Genomic DNA, 21080 nt, shown 5'->3' on the forward strand with positions numbered 1-21080 from the left:
GGGAGGGGCAGAGAGAGAGAGGAAGACACAGAATCTGAAGCAGGCTCCAGGTTCCCAGCTGTCAGCACAGAGCCTGATGCGGGGCTCAAACTTGTGAACCACGTGATGTGTATTTATTTTTGAGAGAGAGAGAGAGTGCACGTGTGTGCACACATGCACAAGGAAGGGAGGGGCAGAGAGAGAAGGAGACAAGAGAATCGGAACCAGGATCCAGGCTCTGTGCTGTCAGCAGGAGCCCAATGTGGGGCTCAAACCCACCAACCAGGAGATCATGACCTGAGCTGAAGTCGGACTAAAGACTGAGCCACCCAGGCTCTTAAATACAGGGAACAAACTGAGAGTTGCTGGAGGGGAGAAGGGTGGGGTGATGGGCTAAATTGGTGATGGGCATTAAGGAGGGAGCTTGCTGGGATGAGCACTGGGTGTTATGTGTAAGTGATGAATCACTAAATTCCACTCCTGAAACCATTATTACACTACATGTTACCTAACTTGGATTTAAATAAAATTTGTAGGGGCGTCTGGGTGGCTCAGTCGGTTAAGCGTCCGACTTTGGCTCATGTCATGATCTCACAGTTGGTGGGTTCAAGCCCCACATGGGGCTCTATACTGACAGTTTGGAGCCTGGAGCCTGCTTCAGATTCTGTGTCTCCCTCTCTCTCTGTCCCTCCCCCACTAGCACTCTGTCTCTCAAAACTAAATCGAAATGGTAAAAAATTTTAAAAAATAAAATAATAAAAAAAGCATTTTTATGTATTAAAATAAATAAACTTAAAAAAAGAATATTAAAATTGAGTTGTTTCCAATAGCAGATGAAATACAGTTGAATTGCATGCTGCATATTTTGTAAAGCTGTATTCATTTCCACTATTATTTTTTTTAATTTCTCAAAAGTAAACTTTTCAAAATCGTGACGAAATTTCCAGAGTTTCTGGTTTTGATTCACTTAAATTATGCACATGCCCCCTCATTATTTCTGTATGATGAACCTATTTTTGTTTGACAAAAATATTCCAGTTTAAAAAGTAGGAGAAAATAAATAGATTCTCATCGTGTTAGTAACAAAACCTGTATCTGTAGATCCTGTTGAGGTCTTTTCCTCCTTAATAAAGGGTCAGATTTTAAACAGTTTTTGATTACTAGAAATTTTCATTTTGATTCTTTTACTCTGCCCTTAAACAGTTTACATCATTAATCTCAATAATATTGTGTTTTCCAAAAATAAAGTCTTCATGACATGAAAAAATCTAAATATCTGTATTTACATTTATATCTATATCTCTAAATGAACTCCATGATTGACAAAACTTATTTTTCTTGCATAAAATGTTATTTTTAAGTCCTTTGTTTACAACTCAAAACAATTCTTTTTTCCCTTAGAAACACAGTTTTTGTGTTCTCAGAATAGCCCACAGAAGCTAGGTAATTTGTTTAGCAATGAAGGTGAAATACTGTATGTTTATGGCAAAAGTTTAATAAGAATACAACAAATCAAGGGATCACTGGATAAAACAGAATTTTATAATTTTGCCTTCCTGCTATTGTTTGAAAACAGGCATGTTTAATTATACTTGTCAACACAGATAATGCAGAATAAAGAGTAAAAACAAAATATGAATCATCCCACCAAACACAAATACTTTTTAAGACAGCGTCGTGTTTCTTCCCCAAATTGAAAATATTTTTACATAATTGGGATTACAATACACTCCATGGTGTCTTGCTTTTCCCAATCATTGTAGCATTTTAACAATTTTGAAGACTGTCAGCACTTAATCTCACTTCGAATCCCAGACATTTTCTTGCTTTAACATAAGCATGCCATTACTTTTTGCTTTGTGTTGGCTTGCATGGAATGGACAAAATGAAGCAGAGAAAGGAAAGAGAAGAGAACCAGAAAAGGAGAGCAAGCATGAGCATGACAGTTGAGGAGAGTTCAGGTAATAGGGCACGCATCAGAGGGTTCTATGCATATAAAAGATATTTGGGAGAAAATGAACAGAACTTGGAGCACTGAAGTTTAGAATAACAGGCACGCTAATATTAGAGCTAAATGGGAATAAGCATCATTTTACCCTACCCCATTGATTGATAAGGAGATGAATGTTTCAGTTTAAGGTCTTGCTTAGGGGACAGATATAGTTTGAGGCAATACTGGGTAGGGAACCCAGATCTGCTGATTCTCAATCTGAATTTCCTTCCTTACACTTCTGAGGTACTGAAAAATCGAAGAGCTACAGGTGTGCACCATCTCCTTGAGGACTAAACAAGGAAATGGTGGAAAAGAGAGAGCAGCTCAATCAACACCTTGATACAAGGCATGGTCAGAGCTGGCCAGAGCTCTGAAAAGTTAAGGGAAGAGGAAAGGAGGAGCAGAGTAGCCTTTCTTGGGTGCAGAGAGGTGAAGACCACTATCCTTAAATGGTTTTTTCAGCTCAAGCATTATTGGCTCCAGATTTGTCAAAATTTTAGAATAAGTATGACCATATATTGTTAACCTATCCAAGGGCATTAGCAAAAGAAGAGGTAAGCATGTGCCCGTTTGATGGAAGGAGAGCCAATGCTTATCACAACCAATTATGTTTATCACATCATTGATTGTCCTTGGAGCAAAGTCCACGTGTCCAAAGTATAACTCTAAAATAGTATGAACTTTATGTCTATTGGACATCAGTGTGACCAAGAGCCCATTGTTCTCATTACACTATTTCTCAGGTGCTCTTATTGATTCTAGAATACACTTGAGATCACTGAGGTGGGAAGATGGGAAATAGAGAGTAAGGGGTTATAATGAAATTCTACAATATTCTCAAAATTTACCAATGACTACTTGTTCATTTGAAAAACAGAAAGCATTGCTCTGAAAGCTTAGATTTCATTCTTTAGATCAGTGTCACTTTGCTTAATGCCAAATGTATTTTTGGTTTGTTCCTCAAGAATCAGACCTCACTGATCTAAAACTTGTTTTTAATTTTTTTCTTTGCTAAGACTCACCTTGACCCTATCCTGTCCCATGGACTTGAAGAATTTTCCAATGGATGTCCAGACGTGTACAATGCAGCTGGAGAGTTGTAAGTCCCTACTGTTGAAATGACTGCCTGCTTGTTTTAACCAATGACCTGGTTCTTTTAATGTGTCATTAAGAAGAAAGGACCCATGAGACTCATTCTCTACCCATTACCAACTCCCAAGGCCCTAATGGAAGGAGTAGCAAGTGTGTGTGCAAGTCTCATACACAGACAATCTTTCAAAATAAAAGGCCAAATAACTCACCCTTCCTCAAAAAAACAAACCTGATTTAGTAACTTTTATTTGAAATAAAAATGTGTCCTGGGAAAATTAAGATTATTAGTCATTCACTCTCTAGAATGAATCACTCTCTAATCAGAAAATTGTTTCTTTCTATCTTATGCTCATGAAGACCATCACCGCAAAGGAACTGTGGCAGGAAGGGATACCTGATTTGAGGGCAAGATACAGGGACCTTCACCAGAGGAGGGTAGAAGAACGGGGGACTAGAGATGATATGGAAGAAATGGCATTTCCCTTAGATGGGCAGTGGATTCACAAAGGCATGGGGAAGGAAACAGAGAAATGCTATCTACTTTGTCCCCTTTATGCCCTACCCTGATGTCACTGAAATTTTTGACATGTTCCATAAGTCGCTGATGCCTCCAAGGTAATAAGATCTTTAGGCAAGAGACATGAAATGTTTTTATGGCTTGCTCTGTCACTTTCTCTGTTTGTAAAATGCAGAGAATAACAAGTGCTACTGACCTACAGGGATGTTAGGAGATTTAATGAGGCAAGGGCAAGGAAATACTTTTAACTTCTGGGTGTAGACAAATAATAAAGATAAAAAGACGTGTCAACTATTATTAAAAAAAGAGGCAGTCACAGGGTTTCCTCCTGATCACTTCAAATCACTGTAGATTTCCCTTGAAATTCCCTACAGAAATAAACAAAATAATGAAATGTCTTTGTTTTAAGAAGTTAGCGGGGATAAAATGAGAATTTTTGATTTACAATAGGCTTTATGTATTTATTTTTTTCCCTATTGTCCCTTCTCCTGAGAAGAAAGTTGAGAAAAACATTTTCTTACATAATGGTTCCTTTCTTGTGTCTTCTCTACTGGTCCAAACTGTCCCCTGCCTCACCCCAACACTTATTTTCTCTGTAAAATAGCAACCATAGCTGTCATCTGAGGCTCCTCCAAGATTTAAAAAGCTCCAATTAGTAAATATGTTTGGTTCTTGCAGGGCCCTGGAAGTAACGAAATCAAAGAAGCAGCGGTGTGTTTACCTCTGACTTTGAATGTATAGGGTGGGAATTATTCCTCACTTTTTTACCCTCATGTTACTTCCTCCCTCCTTCCCCCTCTCTTTGACTCCTCTTTCTGTCCCAGTGTGGGACTTCAGGATGGCTGACAACAATTATTATTGTGGTGGCCAGTAGGAAGCTTGCCGGATAACGATGTGGGGCTACAAGGATACAAGGCTATAAGCTTCTTGCAGTTGTTGGAGACACCCAAGAAGCACTCTTACAGGGTAGCAGTGCAAGAGACAGGGTTGGCCATTCTCTTAATGGAACATCAATGCTTGCACAGGGTTCTCTTTGTAATTCCTTGACGTCCATGCTTTCCTTTTTGGCTTTGAATAGAAAAGGTGGTCCAAAGAAAGAGGAAAGTAGATTCCAGTTAACTTTGCCATTGATTTCTGGGTGGCTTTGGTGAGTCACTATCTTGCAGTCAACAAGAATAAGAATCTATAAACTTAATAAATATGCTGAAGCTATTGGCCAGCCAAGACCTCACATAATATCTCTTGTGCTACTCACTCTCATTTTAGAATTCAAATATCACAAACAAAGTGGGAAGGGAGAGAAATGATACCTGAAGGTATAGCAGCCTTCATTTCTGAGGTGTGAAAAGGTCCAGGAGCAGTTAACAGATAGTGACCTAGTTAGCATGAGCTTAGAAACTAAGAGCTGACTTTGGTTTAATAAACTGATAACAATCTTACTGTGGCTGGTTCAAAAGTTACATAACAATAGGACCTTACATAGTGGAGAATCTGTTTTACTTCCTATGAATCATTGTGATGAGTGGGCCCATTTAGCAAGATACTAGCACACATGGATATTCTTGATTTGCGTTATTCTACAGCATTCCCCACTTGGTAAAATAACATAAGATTGAACATAAAGACTTTAAGATACGCTTTCTGAAAATAAAGCTAATATACCCTAGAAGAGGGGCCACACTTGCAATGGGAGTGTTTTAGGCAGCCCTGTGATGAATTCATTCTCATCTAAAAAAAAAAAAAAAAAAAAAAAAAAAAAAAAAGAAGAAGAAGAAGAAGAAGAAGAATGCTTTTCATTTAAAATACTAAGCCTGGTGCCAAGAATTGGATTGTCTTACTGGGTTGTCAGCTCTTTCAAGTAAAGACAATCTTCAAAGGATTTTTATGTTTATTTACTTGTTTGTTCTTCAGAAAGATTTAGTAAATAAAGAGGGTAGAAGAAAATGGACTTCATAGATTCCATCCTCCCATTACACAGAAAAAAATCATTCAGAAATAGTTTGCTGTCTTCAATATCTTTGGGTCCAATGACATGTAGTTGTCATGATGATTATAGCTCTTTTATTAAAAATGCTCTTGGGGTGCCTGGGTGGCTCAGTCAGTTGAATGTCCAACTGTGGCTCAGGTAATGATCTCACAGTTCATGATTTCAAGCCCCACATTGGGCTCGATGCTGTCCGCACAGAGCCTGCTTCAGATCCTCTGTCCCCATCTCTCTTTCTGCCCCTCCCCTGCTCATGTGCTCTCTCTCTCAAAAATGAATAAACATTTATTTTTTTTTAAAATGCTCTTGAATTGACTGAGCATGTGTCTGCTTTAGATGGCTTCCTTGCTTGTTTTTTACATAGCTAGAATTTGGAGCTTTCTTGAAAGATGCATTCAGTTTTTCACTATGATTTGTTTACTCCAGTTGGGTACACGATGAATGACCTGATATTTGAGTGGTTAAGCGATGGTCCAGTTCAAGTTGCTGAAGGACTGACCCTGCCTCAGTTTATTTTGAAAGAAGAGAAGGAACTTGGCTACTGCACAAAGCACTACAACACTGGTAAGTTTCCTTTCAGCTGCTAAACCCAAGCGGACTCCATCTGTAGCGTGGAAGATCCATCATATCACCTTAATTGCTAGCTCTTTAGCAAGAAAGTGGAGGTACAAGGCACAGACCTGGGCTTGGCTCAAAACCCCCTCTAGAGATAGATGCTTATACCCTCTGGAATAAGTCAGTGGGCAAAATAGGTAATTCCTTCAAAATGGAGACAGAAGGAAGCAGATTTGGGAATCTTTTGCTGTTCTCTTACTGACCATTTGCTGTCAAATGAATCTGAGGAAATGTGTACAAGACCTTGTGTGTAGTGCAGGAAAAGCATAAATTCTGGCCCATCCCTGGCATCCACTCTTGACATTGGATCCTCAGGTCAGTTTGTACTCTTTGACTTAGTGGGAGAGGAATAACCACCTAGGTCTCTGTAAACTCAGGAATACGGTTGCTGTGCTCTCCAGTCCTGGACAGGAATAGGAATTTGGATGAAAATCAGCTGGCAGGAATTCAGCTGGCTCTAAGGTCATGCACTGTCAGTAGTGTTGATAGACACACAGGGCCAGGGGAGAATGGGAGATCATGCCTGCCCAGTAAAGCTGGTGGCTTTTCCTATGGATGTCCCAGTCTTTGGTTCTACACAGGCTGATCATGGAGAGACAAGCTAGACAGGATGGCTTGTTCAGTGACGGCCCCAGATCTCTTGCTGAATAGAATGTTCGTGAACACTTATTCCTGTAGTCAATGGTGCTTCTAATGAAGTGACCAAAATCTGATTCCAAAGTGTTTTTCCTGACCAAGAGGAATCCAACCCTATCTCCTGTAATTTGTGTGGACTAAGCCAAATTACCTTCCAAGGTTCTGACTCCAAACCAATTAAAGAAGAAGAAAAGTGGCGAGGGGCAGGAGCTTCTGTCTTTTAATAGTATGTCCAAAGTTTTAAAACCTTTGTATGCACCCTTTTTTATAAGTAATATACCACTGTAAACAGATTGTAGGAATATTCTAAATGTCCTCAAGCAATTACCCAGAAAGCTAGGAAACTGTTACAATGAGTAGATTATATGCACGGCATATACAAATGTACATTTTTTCTCTTACTATGGCTAGCACAAAGACAGATACACAGTTATCCAAATACTTTGAGAGCTCCATGTGAACTTTACCATTTTCAACTGTTACATATTATATGCTATACATTTTATGCCATACATATATACTGTAGGTTATATGCTATATATTTTATGCCATGCATATATATTGCAGGTTATATATTATATATTATAACTTCACAAAATGTGAGTATTTCTTCTGGTCAGTTTCTGAAAGTCTTGTAAATTCTGAAACTCTAAATAATCAAGCTACAACAAGCACAGAGTTAGAAAGTTAAATATGCCACATGGTCTGGGTCCAATGACTCTTTAGATCATTCATTCTCCCCACTGTTACTTCATTACTGGTTGATTTGAAAAAGAGTTGAATTGGTTATGCATGGTGGGCATTTTATGCAATCTTCTAAATCTACCTGTAATACTCTTAAAAAGAAAGCAACAGTGGGAGGCTGGAATGGGAAAGATAAATTCGAATTGGATTTTAAATAATTATTTCCGGGGCACCTGGGTGGCTCGGTCGGTTGAGCAACTGACTTCGGCTCGGGTCACGATCTCATGGTTTGTGAGTTCGAGCCCCACATCCGGCTCTGCGCTGACAGCTGGGAGCCTGGAGCCTGCTTCGGATTCTGTGTCTCCCTCGCTCTCTGCCCCTCCCCCACTCATGCTCTCTCTCTGTCTCAGAAATAAACATTAAAAAAAAAAATGTTTAAAAAAAAAATAAATAAATAAATAATTATTTCCTGCTTCCAGGAAAGTTTACCTGCATCGAGGTTAAATTTCACCTGGAACGCCAGATGGGATATTATTTGATCCAGATGTACATCCCCAGTCTGTTGATAGTCATTTTGTCCTGGGTCTCCTTTTGGATAAACATGGATGCAGCCCCTGCTAGGGTCGCACTGGGCATCACCACTGTCTTGACGATGACCACCCAGAGTTCAGGTTCCAGGGCATCTCTGCCAAAGGTAAGAAATCTCACTTGACAAGTGACCAGGGGTGGGAGGGCAGGTGTCAAAGGTCTTGTGGGCTGGCAGATTTTGTGAGGACAGAAATGTTTGCCATCCTGTGGTATTATGGGAGGTGTAACACAATAAGAGAACGGAGAGCTGAGTTTGAGAGAATTAGAGCTCTGAGGACCTAGGGGAAATTCCTATTCAGATCAGTTAGGGGAGATGGGGAATAAGGGTTGACAGAGAAGAGGAATGAGTGGAGGCAGAAACATGGCTCAGGAATTATGTCTAAGAAGCCCTTGAGTGATTGTGACCTCATGCTGTTCATGAGCCATGAAGCTTGCAGGAATCAGTAAGACTGAGGCAACTTATGCTGTATTGTCCAGTATTTACTGGTGAGGCTATGGTGATTCATATGCTCAGTGAAGTCATGTACAGTAATAAACGTTTGAATGAAGCTCCTGGAAATTTACATAGAAACGCCATACTATTGAGTATATATGAGAAATAAATGTAAATATTAGAGTGCAGCAGATCAGATACGTGAATCTATACAGCCATTATGGATTGTTACCTGAAGTGCCACAAAATGTCTATGTAACAATCCATAATGGCTGTATAATTTATTTTTATATAAGGGCAGGCCCTCTATATTTGTAAATATTCCTTAAGCAAGTGAGGATAAATATCCTGTTTGTGAAACATCCCAGCACCCCAGAAGTGTGCCTATGTGGGTTTCCTTTTCACTGACTACATTGAGCTGCGGTCTTCAATTTTCTAGGAGTGTGAGTTCAATTTAGTATTCACTGTACACTGTCTTATACTGGTTGAGCCGTCTCTCCAAAACCTAGTTCCAGAAAATAATTGAGATATAATCGCCTGTCTTTGCTGACTTGAGCTTAAGTTCAGCTGCGCTGCATTTGACATGAGATATGTTAGATCATGTTCTGCGTTATCTCCTGCGTTGGAAGACAAGATAGCATGTGCAAGAGGTGGGGCTGTAACAGAGATGGACTGAATACCGGGGAAACGGTCATAGCAACTTTCCAAGTTCTATGCCTCCAAAGACAAATATAGGATTTGCATGCTAATGGAGAGAGGGATAGATCTATCTCTAGTACTGTTTAATTGTCTAGAATGACAAATAGTACAAAATACTTGTGTTGTATTTTTATTGAAATACAGATATCAGAAACACTAACAGCTTCTTTTGCAGCTATGTAATCTCAAATCAATTTTACCTAACAAAAATTCTAATCCACTGCGTGCCCCATCCCAAACAGGTTCATTTGCTTATTCCTTGTTAGTTGTTAGTTATAGCCATCACTGCATAACACGCCATTGAACCCCAGGATGCACACAACATATAGTTTAGAATTTAATAGATAGCTAAAATACTGGTGACAAACTGTAAGCAGATAATGTCAAAATGTAAGACATTTATTGCCTCCAAATTATCACTGCCGTGAAAAAGAACTAGTCCTTTATTTCCAGAATGGGAGCATGAGTTTTTATAAATTTGTTACTCATTCTTATTAGCTATTATGATTCTACATCAATGGTCAAAACTATTGCTAAGCAAATGGTCACTGATTAGTGATCTTTGTATGTAGAGGCAATTAGGAACTCAGATAAACCAGAAGATGGTATAATCCAAAACCATTTTCTACACGGCTCTGAACTTGTAGTGGTTCTCCCTTTGCCATAAGCAGGTTCATCTTCCTACGTGTATTTTTCCTAGGCTATTATTAAACATGGTTGGATCGCAACTGACTGTGGCGAGATGTGACTCATATAGATGACAGACAGTGAGAAAGGAAAATGGGATAAAAAGTGAGTTCTGGAAAATAAAGAATTGACCATATACTTATTTATACACACACACACACACACACACACACACACACACACACACACACTCATTTTGATTTATAAACACTGCAGTCCCCAAGCAGATGTCCCACTATGTTGACTGCTGACTGTACATTGCCTAAAGCAACGCCCTTTACACACTAGGCATAAACCTTGCACTTTAAAAGACATGCTTATTATAAAAAAACATAGAAAACATCATCCAGTAAATAACTGTTGTTAAGACTTTGGCATATTTCCCTTTAGCCTTTTTTCTACAGACATTTGTAGACAAACCCACACTCATGCACACACCGAAAACTGGATCAAACTTTTAAGACAGTTATATATCATCCGCTATTTCCATAGCATTAAAAATCTATCATGAACTTAATTTGCCATGACTTAATAGTCTATCTGGCATATTCATCATACTTATTTTACTATCTTGGATATTGAGGATTTTATTGCTGGCTTTTCTAAGTGTGATCATGATAAATATATTTGTTTATGAAGGCTTGTGTCTATGTTCTTGAAGACATGTGCATACATTTTTAAATTTTATTTTGCAATGGAAAAAAGAAGAAGAAATTGAACATTATTAGAGCAAAGGAGGTACAATCTGTAGGAAGATGCCCAATATCTTCTATTCAGGCAAAAACTTTGTCTTGTTCATCATGTTAACTTCAGCACCTAGAACAGTGTGTGACTTACAATAGATGAACGATAAATCCTCATTGAGTAGATAAAGAAATTACTGAACAGCCATGTTCCCCCATATAAAACCATGCAGAAGACAGACTAAAAACAGAACCTATGAGTAAATTTTTTGTTTACAGAAAATATTAGAGTCCTAATATATGGAACAATCTCCTAAAATATGACATACACTATAGAGGAATGACTATGTCTTCCTTTCCAGAAGTTCTCAAGTAGACTTTGGGAAGAATATATCCACAAATACATATTTTGAAATACAGGCAGGCCTCCTGGATCTAAATCTTAAAGCCTTCATTTCACTCGACCTGTCTAAGCCTGTTTCCTCATTTCTAAAGTGAGAATAACCTTATCTACCCCTTTCAAAAACTGAACTAGGATGAGATGAGGCATTATTTATAGAAATTGTTTAGCCCAGTTTTTGTACATGGTAGGCACTCAAATCATTCTGCTCATTGTTATTGCTCCCAGTCCATAATATAATAGAAAAGACTGCTCCATGGGATGGGAGGATATATTAGAAGACTCATAAAGGGCCTTATGAGTAGAAGATACTATGTTCTTTGGATGGCCCATTATTTGGTTATAATCATGCTGCCAATGAGATGAGCCGAAGTTTGGTGTGTGTGTGTGTGTGTGTGTGTGTGTATACACCCATGGATGTGTTTTTCATAGGTAGGCAATTTATTAAATGGGTTAAGCTCTAGAGGGTCTGAATAAGCAATGGCTTTGTTTTTCTACAATCACTGCTATTAAACATCCTCAGTTGGTTCTGTTTTCCCTGTCCCTGGAGGACTTCAGAAAGATCCCATAGATTCTCGGTAATTACATGCCATGCCATTAGACCCAGAATGAACAAACATGTGTTTTACAATTTAATAGACAGCTGAAGTATTGGTGATAAATACTTGAGCACAGTCCATTATCCGATTTTTAAGCAATCAGCTAGTTTGAATAAAACTTCAGTCTCACAACCAATTCAATGCTCTTTCCCTCCCTTGTCCCCAGCCCAGGCCTCACCTTTGGCTTGAAGATGTGCAGCGAGGTGGGAATGTTGCTTGCTTCTCCACTGTTGAGGGCTGAGGGAAAGAATGGATGGAAGAAAGTTATATGTGATTGACACTATTTGGTTCTAACTCTTGCCTTCTCTAGTGGCAAGCCTCCAAATGCTGGCTTTCTTGTCAGGTGAACTTGAGTTCCTTGGTAATTCCAGGGGCACTTGCACACTACACCATTCCTAGATGAATAATGCAATTTCTGACTGGTGTCATAATCTCCTCTTATCTATCACCTCCTAGCAGCTTATCCCATAAAACATCTTACTCTCAGGGTTTCCTTACTTACAAAGATAGCCTTCCTGGTTGACATGTTTTCAAGATGGTTCACATCTATCTTCCACGCCATGTATTTGGCCCACCAAGAACGTGTGTTTGTTGCCTTGCTAAATAGTGGAAATGTAATTTAACTATTGACCATTCCACTTCCACCCCACCATTTTGGGGATTCCAGCTAGCCCACTGCCTTCAGAATTTATCCAGGTAAGAAACAAGTAGTGATGTTCCTGTTTGCATACAAACCCCAAACTACTGAGGACACATGACAGGTTCTCCTAATGACACTTTTACTCTCTGATCCAGGAGCAACCTGTTGGAATTTCATCAGCTCAGCAGATACAAGACACGTGCAGGAGATGCCTGTCTCTTCCCTTGCAGGGGTGGGGGTGAACCACATTCTCCCCATTTTTAGGAGAATAGAGAAAATGCCACAGCCCTGTCAATACCCATGAATTCCAATATTTCAATTAATTCTTTTCAAATGTCTAGTCTTCTGTAATAATCCAGGATGTTGGGTGCAATGGTCTCTAGATAGCATTTGCTTTGTTCTAGCAAGTCCTGTATCCTTCATGCACATGTGTAGTCTCCCTTCAGAATAAGGATTTAGTCGAAATTCTGAGACAATATCTCATTCCTATACTGTCACACTTATATATAAACATACTTAATTTTAGAGCTTTATACCTATGAGGGCAAGGACTTCATTGATGTTGTCCTCGTTAACATACCTAACACTTAGCACAACGTCTCGCTCAGTAAAGTAGTAGTAGGTGCTCAGTAAAGAGTGGGTTAGTGAATGAATAAACATTATTAAAAAGACTTATGGTCAAGTGGTATTCCAGGCGTTATTTAATTGGTGATTCATCGTCCATTCATTTATTCAACTGACATTTATTGAATGTTTTCAATGTGCCACCCATTGTGCTAGGAGCTAGGTAAATCAAAGATAAATAAAACATAGGCCCCGCCCCAGGGGGTTGTCATCTAGTATGCCAGAGACAGAAACTTGAAATGGTGACTATTAAACGATGTGGAATATAAGGACATCCAGGGGGATGCCAAACCTATTAAATGAAGGAGGGAGAAGTAGAGGGGGAGGGAAGGGTTGGAGGAGGAGAGCCAGAGAAGGAGGGAGAGAAGGAGTAGTGTTGGGAAAATGGCCTGAAGGAGGGAGCCTGAGCTGAATCTATGTAGCATATTAAATAGGTAAAGTAGGAGGTGGTAAAGGTTATTCCAGGAAATGAGGACTTCCTACTCATAATATTTGGGCTACACTCATAACATAAGCTTTTCTAGAAGACGCTCTGGGCAGGTTTCCAACATGTTTCACAAATTTTAAACACATTTCAAGTAAGAAACTTGTGTTTATTGATTCCAAGTTAATTTCCTGCTTTCCTGCCAACCAAAGCTTTTTGTGGTTTTTGTTTTGTTTGGTCTGGTTTTGTTTGGTTTGATTTGGTTTTCAAAAGTTCGATCTCTTCCCTAAATACAGGAAAATGAAATACCAGCATGATATCTGTTTCATAGGTGCCTTCCCATTTGAAGCTGTAAAATTGTTGTTTTTTTAAAAATATACATCTCTGCCAACCTCCAAGAAGCTGTTCTGCTGGTAATGTTCTATTTGGAGCATAAAACCCCTAATGGTAGACTAAAGGCTGGGTGTATTGTTGTCTTTCCAGCCCATGGGAAAATATCAGGATAAAGTGAATAGCAGCCTGTGGGACATCAGGCAGGCTTCGAGCGTGGCCAAACAGGGTTAAACAATTATTTTCCTTTACTCTGTGTTTTCGATTATTTCTGAATGATTTGCTGCCACTCCTAAGTGTGTCTTGAGTCCCCATTTGTAGCTGCAGCCCAGAGACTGTAGAGGGGAGAGCTAGCATTGGTAGGGGACAGTTGGGATGATGCAGTGTGCAGGTGACTCTGACAGATCGATAACCATCTCCTTTAAAGCAGGGATCCAGAGGTATTATCTTTGGCCATCATTAACTGAGATGCCCTATTTCCTATATAAGCAAATTTCCCCCTTACTTTTTGGCCATCTGGTCAACTAAGACCAGCTGGACCATTTCAAGCAGCTGCCAAACCCGGGACAGCTTGGAATTTAAAACAAAAGAGGCTTACTATGTTTGGTCTTGCTTTATTTCCCATGAGAATGTTTCTAGCTAGAGGCTTCAGTAAGAGAAACTATGAAAGCAGTAAGGCTGATACCTACAGAAGTTTTGAAATAAGAATTTATCTGAATGTCTGTTTTAACTCTAAAAATCAAAGATGATTGCTCCTTGAATCGAGTACCTCCACAGCTCATTGGAATGAATTTGCTAGGTCAGATTGGTATTTCTGGAAGACGGTGGGAATAATTTTGTCTTGTAAAATCCGGATTTTATTTACTTTTTGGATAAAAGGTTGAAAAGTAAGAAAGCCAAGCTTTGGCAAATTGATCTGCAGGCCTGCTTGCTTTAGCCAGATGTCTGCATGTATGGGAGACTTTATAAACTTTCCCTGTTGATATTCCCCAAGCCACAGCAAACTGAAGAGTTGTTGATGTAGTGAGTGTGTGATAAAAATATGCAGAGAGATGACGTATGTGAATTCTCTTGGGACAGAGCTGCAGCACCACTGGCACTCTAGTTCCAGAATGTTGTTGGCAGCCTTTATGGGGAAGCTGATGGTGGGAGAAGCTACCCAGGCTGTGCTTCTGCTCAAGTCCTGGTGAGACTCATAAATCTTTTTGGGATAGCATCTTGAGGTTCAGGATTATAGTTTTTTTATTTTAATTCCAGCATAGTTAACATACAGTCTTATATTAGTTTCAAGTGTGCACTATAGTGATTCAACACTATAGTGATTCAACCATTCTTCATCACAGGTGCACTCCTTAATCCCCAATCACCTACTTCACCCAGCCCCCAACCCACTTCCCCTCTGGGACCCATCAGGTTGTTCTCTATAGTTAAGAGTCTGTTTCTTGCTTTGTCTCTTTCTTTCCTTCGCTCACTTGCTTTGTGTATTAAATTCCACATGAGTGAAATCATATGGTATTTGTCTTTCTCTGACTGACTTATTTTGCTTAGCATTATACTGTCTAGCTCTATCCATGTTCTCTCAAATAGCAAGATTTCCTTCTTTTTATGGCTGAATAATATTCCATTGTGTATATATACCACAACCTCTTTATCCATTCATCTACCGATGGACACCTGGGCTTCTTCCATATCTTGGCTATTGTAAATAATGCTGCAATTAACATAGGGGTAAATGTATCCCTTTGAATTACTGTTTTTGTATTTTTCGGGTAAATACCCAGTAGCATGATTACTGGATCATAGGGTAGTTCTATTTTTAACTTTTTTGAGATCTCTCAAAAAGTTAAAGACAGGATTATTTTGAACTCTCTCTTTCCATTTCACTAAAATGGGTAACTATCTGGGTCATATAGCCTAAATGTCTTTGGTTCTTAGAAATGCCACACAGTGAGGTAAAAATGAACTATTATGGCATATGTACTACAAAAAGAAAGAGAACTTTTAAGAAGACTGATGTATCCATAAAATAGATTACAACTCAGTAAAGTAAAGCAATGGGGTATAGTTTTTACAAAAATGGCTGTAATGATTCTCCTCTCTCTATCCATATGCTTTGGGTAGTAGCCCCTTCCCACATTAGCTGTCAACTTGACTATGTGACTTGCCTTGGCCTATGGGACAATGGCAAATGTGACACAAGCAGAGACTTTAAAAATGCTTGCATATTGTAGCTAGCTTTCTCTTGCTACTCTTGGGATCCTATAAATACTACCAAGGGAACAAAGCCGGGCTACCCTATTGAATGACGAGAGACACATGGCCTGGTTATCTCAATTACCAAGATGACAGCCAGCTGACCACCACTTCCTTGCTCACTGGTCTAGGTACACTGGCCTCCTGCAGCTTCTTGAACATCCCAGGGACATGCTGTCATCTTTGGACCTTTGCAATGACTCTTCTCTGGGCTTGGAATGCTCTGACCCCAGATATTTACCTGATATGCTTTTCCAAGTCTTTATTCAAATCCTGCCTTCTCAATAAAGCCTGTTCTGGCCTTTATCATCTCACCCATGCCCTCATCAATACCTTGACCCAACTCTTTAGTTTGTTTTTTGTTTTCTCACCATACCTTATTACCTTATAGCAACACTCTTACCTATATCAAACTCAATTATGAATTAAACTTATTGTACATTGCCTGTTTCCCTTCGCTGGGCTATGAACTCCCTGAAGGCAAAGATCTTTATCTGACTTGCTCCCTAAAACAGCACCTAGCCTATAGTATATGCTCAGTAAATGTTTGTTGATTGAATGAATGAACGAATATATACCTCTCTAAAGTCTAGTCGTTGTGAAAGATCCATCAAAACTTTCTCTAGGATATAGAACAAATAAAAGGAGCCCACATAGCCAGGGGCCCATCTTTCCTTAACTGGCTGGCTGTTCATTACCACAGAGAATCCTGGCTGCCTACATTATGTTACTGTCACATAATTACATTATTATAAAGTTTCACTTCTCTGATTCTACCAAATAGCATTATGTTCCTTTTTCTTTGATAGCTATTTCTTATAGAGAAATCTAACCAAAGAAATAATAATAAAACAGCAATGGTCTAGATGACGAGAGAGCACCCAGACAGGTGATTTTTATCTAAGTTTTGCTTCCTCAGCACTGTCACAACTAATTTGGAAGTTTCTCGGCATGCCGATGAGAGTGTCCATCTCCCCTTCTTGCTCCTTCAGTTTGTTCGGATGCAAGCATATTCTCTGAATTCTCATGTAGGTATCTAGGGCTCCGTTCTTCTGCCATAGGAGCCCAGTCAGCAGGAAATACTCCCCTTTCCTTACCTAATGAAAACCAAGTGGATTTGTGTTTTTCTCTGATTTTAATGTCATCAAAGACTATTTGCGCATTGAAACCTAAGGACTGCTGTGGACTGCGTCAAGGACTTGAGAGGCCATGAGCTCCAATCTGAAGCAAACTGCATATGCCTAAAGCAAATCATGTTCCATCCCTGCCCCCCAAAAAAGGGCAACTGCAGTTGCTTTCCAAAAACGACTATGCCTTAATGAAGTCAGAATATCAAAATATTTTCCAAACTACACATGAATTGATCTTCTAAAATCTTAAACGTTAGTGTTGTTAGAAGAAAGGGCCTCAGCAGTCCTATTAGGGATATGAAAACTGAGGACTATGAAGGTGAATTCACTTCTCATTTTTTAAGATCTGCTTGAAGTGGATGCCATTTCTTACACGAAGCCCTCATGGGTCTCCATAAAATGTTAATGGCCTGTTTTCCTTGCCTCTATGGAACTTTGTGCTTTATAGCAATCACTGCATTTTGGGCTAGTGGCTTAGTGACCAGGGCCCATGTGTACTTGCCCTAAGTTCTTGTAAACCCCTAGTATTGTTCAACTCTGCACAACTCAGGTGACTTACAAAGAACCCCTCAGTAATTATAGTTGAAGTACTGTAAGAAGACTGTGTTCAACAATTCCTGGTGTTCGGGGATCACAGTGTGAATGACTGCTGGAGCTTAACTGGCCTGAGAAGAAAAAATCACTAAAGTAGGGGATCTCAGACTGTGCTGCACTTTAGAATCAGCTGAGGAGATTTTCAAGCTCTCCCAGACTTCACCACAGACAAATTAAACCAAACTATCTGTCAGTAGGATCGAGGCATCAGGATCGAAAAAAAAAATTTTTAATATGTAGCCAGGGCTGAGGCTGTGGCTCCGAATTTTAGTGTCTGGGGAAATGTTTTCAGTGTTGATCATGTACCAGAATATATATTCACTTAACTGTCACAACAACACTCTGGATTAGCTACTGTTATCATCCTCATTTTGGAGATGATGGTACTAAGGCACAGAGGAGTCAAATAGCTGGCTCAAGTTCACACAGAGCTAGACCTTGAACCCAGGCAGTCTGACCCTGAGGTTGTATGACGAATCACTATGCCACAGCATCTGGCCTCATTCTTGAATTCCTTCTTTACACCTGCTGCCAGGCTAAACCCTCTACGTATGTTCTCACTGCAAACAGATGATGCAAGTGCTACTTTGCATCATCACTTAACAGGTAGGGAAACTGAAATGTGATGTGGTTGAGCAATTTGTCCACAGTCATTTTTCTAGCAAGTGAAGAAACAAGATTCAAACCTCAGGTCAATTCAAATCCTCCTACAGGAAGAACTAAGAATTTTAAGTTCCATCACGCTGTCTGTACTATGCTAATTACAGGTGGAAGCTTTTGAGTGGGAGATAAGTTATTTTCCAGCCTCTGAAATCCCTCTATTTGGCTATGCATATTGTATTCACTGTATATTATATGCAGTTGGCATCTCTGTTCATCATTCTGATGAAGAGACAATGCTTGTCTGATTGCCCTCTTTCATATTATGAAGAACTTATAATGGTTCCTGAGACTTCCATTACACGTTCCTCCTCAGCAGACTTTCCAACTGAACTCAGTTGCTGTTTATAGCTTCTATCGGCTGTAGCCATTTTAACCATCATTTTCATCAGCTCACATGAGTGATTACGTTAAAAGCCCAACCAGGTATGAGCCATTATCTATCATTTAATGTCGACTAAAAAGTTGAGCAAAAGCAGATCGGATGATCATCAACAATAAAATGGTTAAGTTGATGGTGGCCTATTCATGCAATGAAATGACAGATACAGAAATGTAAGAACTGCAGTCACACATAAAAACAGAGATGGATATCTCAAGTCTAAGGTTGAAAAAACAAGTTAACAAACATACCCACAAAAAATTCACAGGCGAAACAAATCTATGGTGTTTGAACTAGAGTTATGGTTGGATTTGGGAGGTAGAGAGGAATTAGAGATGGGGAGGGACCACGAGGATTGAGCTCCAGGGGTCAAGCAATGTTCTACTTCTTGACCAGGGTGGTTACATGGGCATGTGCATTTCATGGTGATTCACTGAACTGTACAGTCGTGATCCTGGTACTTTTTTGTTTCCAATATAAATGGCACACTTTGTTGATAAAAAGATGAATAAAGGTGGTTTGGTAAAGCAAAGAAATACAGGTTCTCCAAATGAGCTTACAAGAACATTTTGGCACAGAGCCATTCCTTTTTCTTGTTTTTAATTTTCTTTTTGGTCCTGGTAGTTTTAAAGATTTTTGTAACAAAATTTTTAAAAACCCAGATTGCACCAATAACGAATAAACAATAGAGAATATTCATACACGTTAGGCAGCTTCCTCTTTCTTTTTCAGAATAAAAATAACAAAAGCTGATATTTTTTGACTCTGGCTCCCAAACTTGTGATTGAGTGATTTTCCTTCATTTATTATTTAAACCTCTTCACAATCCTATAAGCTACGTATTATGGGTCCCATTTTCTAGATAAATACATAAAAACTCAAGGTTATACAAGTAATAAGTGCCAAAGGCAGAATTCAAACTTAATTGGATCCTAAATATTCCTTTCTTACTATGCCACTTTCCTCATTTTATAGTCACTAATATCCCTTCAGCCTTTAGAATGGATGTCCTTTACGACTATGCGGTTCATGTGCTTGATGGTCGATTGATGAGTCTCAAAGGATTCGGTAACCTAGAGATTCCTTCCATATTCTTAACATAAGGTGCACAGTGTTGAGTGATCGTAGTGAATTTTTCATCCAGCTTTGACTTGCCCCTGCAACAGGCTCACCCTTCCTCTTGCTTTCCACTGCTGTTTCCTGCCCATTTGCCAAACAATCCTTTCTTACGGAAAGGGAAATTAACAGCTTCCTATCACTGGAGAAAATCTGAAGATCCAAGACATTATACAAATTGATACCTAATAATGTTTCTTGCGCTATGTAACCTTAATTAAAAGATTATTTAAAAAAAAAGGAATGAACATTTTTGTAATTGGCTCATATAGAAGACCATTTCCCTTTACCCATAAATTTGTTGGTTCCAAACCATATGCACGGGTTTCTCTTTTTGTGGGACTCTAGAGAAAGTATGGTCTGCAAATATGGAAATACGTTATAGGACTAGTCTTTAGTCATTCCTTTTTTTTTAAATATTCATAGTATATCCTATATTCTAAGACACACTTTTTCCTGTTTTCACAGCTCTGAGTTTGAGTTGCCACTTAAAAGTGAAGGCAAATCAGAGTTTTATCAGAGAGGTTTTTCTTTCTTAGTGGTATGTAAAATCAGGGCACATCTTACAATTACTGGCTTCTTGGATTTAGTGAACTATTATACAGAACTTCTTCTAGAGCCAGCCACTATGCTTGGCATTGGGCATATGGAAGTGACTAAAACATACATGCACTCAGCCTTCAGAGAGCTTGCATTGCACTGGAGTGCCAAATATTGAGCATATGATTAGCTGATGATACTGCAATAGGCCTATGGATGATCAGGTTTTCTAATTTGGGTGTGGGAACTCAGCCCTGTTGCGAACTCCAAATACTCTTTCCTCTAGTCCTTTCTGGCTGTCCTTTCTCTGGCCTCAGTTACTTTCCTCACAGGTAGGCACTTATTAGTACTTTGCTGACTGCTCCAGAGGAACCTTCTTCAGACCTCTAGAATCTCCCCCTCTGTCTCTCTCAGTAATTGTCTCCATGCTGGCATTCTCTCCCGTGAACTCTAGGCTCTGTGGACACTATGTCTTCATGCCCTCCATGCCTCTATGCCCTTCAGCTCCATGTCTCTTGGCATCATGACCTGAAAACTCTTCTCTTCTATCTTCCAGGGATCCTTGTCCTTTTTTGCTTAATGTCTAAGTGCCTGGAAATCCATTTTTCCCCATGTTTTGTGCAGACTTTTTAGTGATTCAGGACGGAAGGTAAATCTGGTCCCTGTTATTCCCTCTTGACGTTAAGTGGAAGTCAGTGCTATGGTTTTGAGTCCTTGGTTTAGTTTTAAAATCTGACATGGGATGTAAATAAACTGAATGCGACCATTTAGGCAATTGAAATAATACCAGAAGCGGCA

The 21080-nt window shown here is 39.3% G+C and overlaps 1 protein-coding gene across 2 annotated transcripts in view; it reads left to right on the top strand.

Moving 5' to 3' along the window:
• GLRA2 (glycine receptor alpha 2) overlaps nt 1-21080 on the top strand; it is a 174943-nt gene that overhangs the window by 68423 nt on the left and 85440 nt on the right. For both annotated transcript variants that reach the window (XM_030306271.1, XM_030306273.1), the window contains exons 5-7: nt 2989-3071; nt 5992-6129; nt 7980-8194. In XM_030306271.1, coding sequence (XP_030162131.1) covers nt 2989-3071; nt 5992-6129; nt 7980-8194 — 436 coding nt within the window. The remainder of the gene's footprint in view (nt 1-2988; nt 3072-5991; nt 6130-7979; nt 8195-21080) is intronic.

This window comes from Lynx canadensis, chromosome X (assembly GCF_007474595.2).
Source record: "Lynx canadensis isolate LIC74 chromosome X, mLynCan4.pri.v2, whole genome shotgun sequence".
Taxonomy (NCBI): domain Eukaryota; kingdom Metazoa; phylum Chordata; class Mammalia; order Carnivora; family Felidae; genus Lynx; species Lynx canadensis.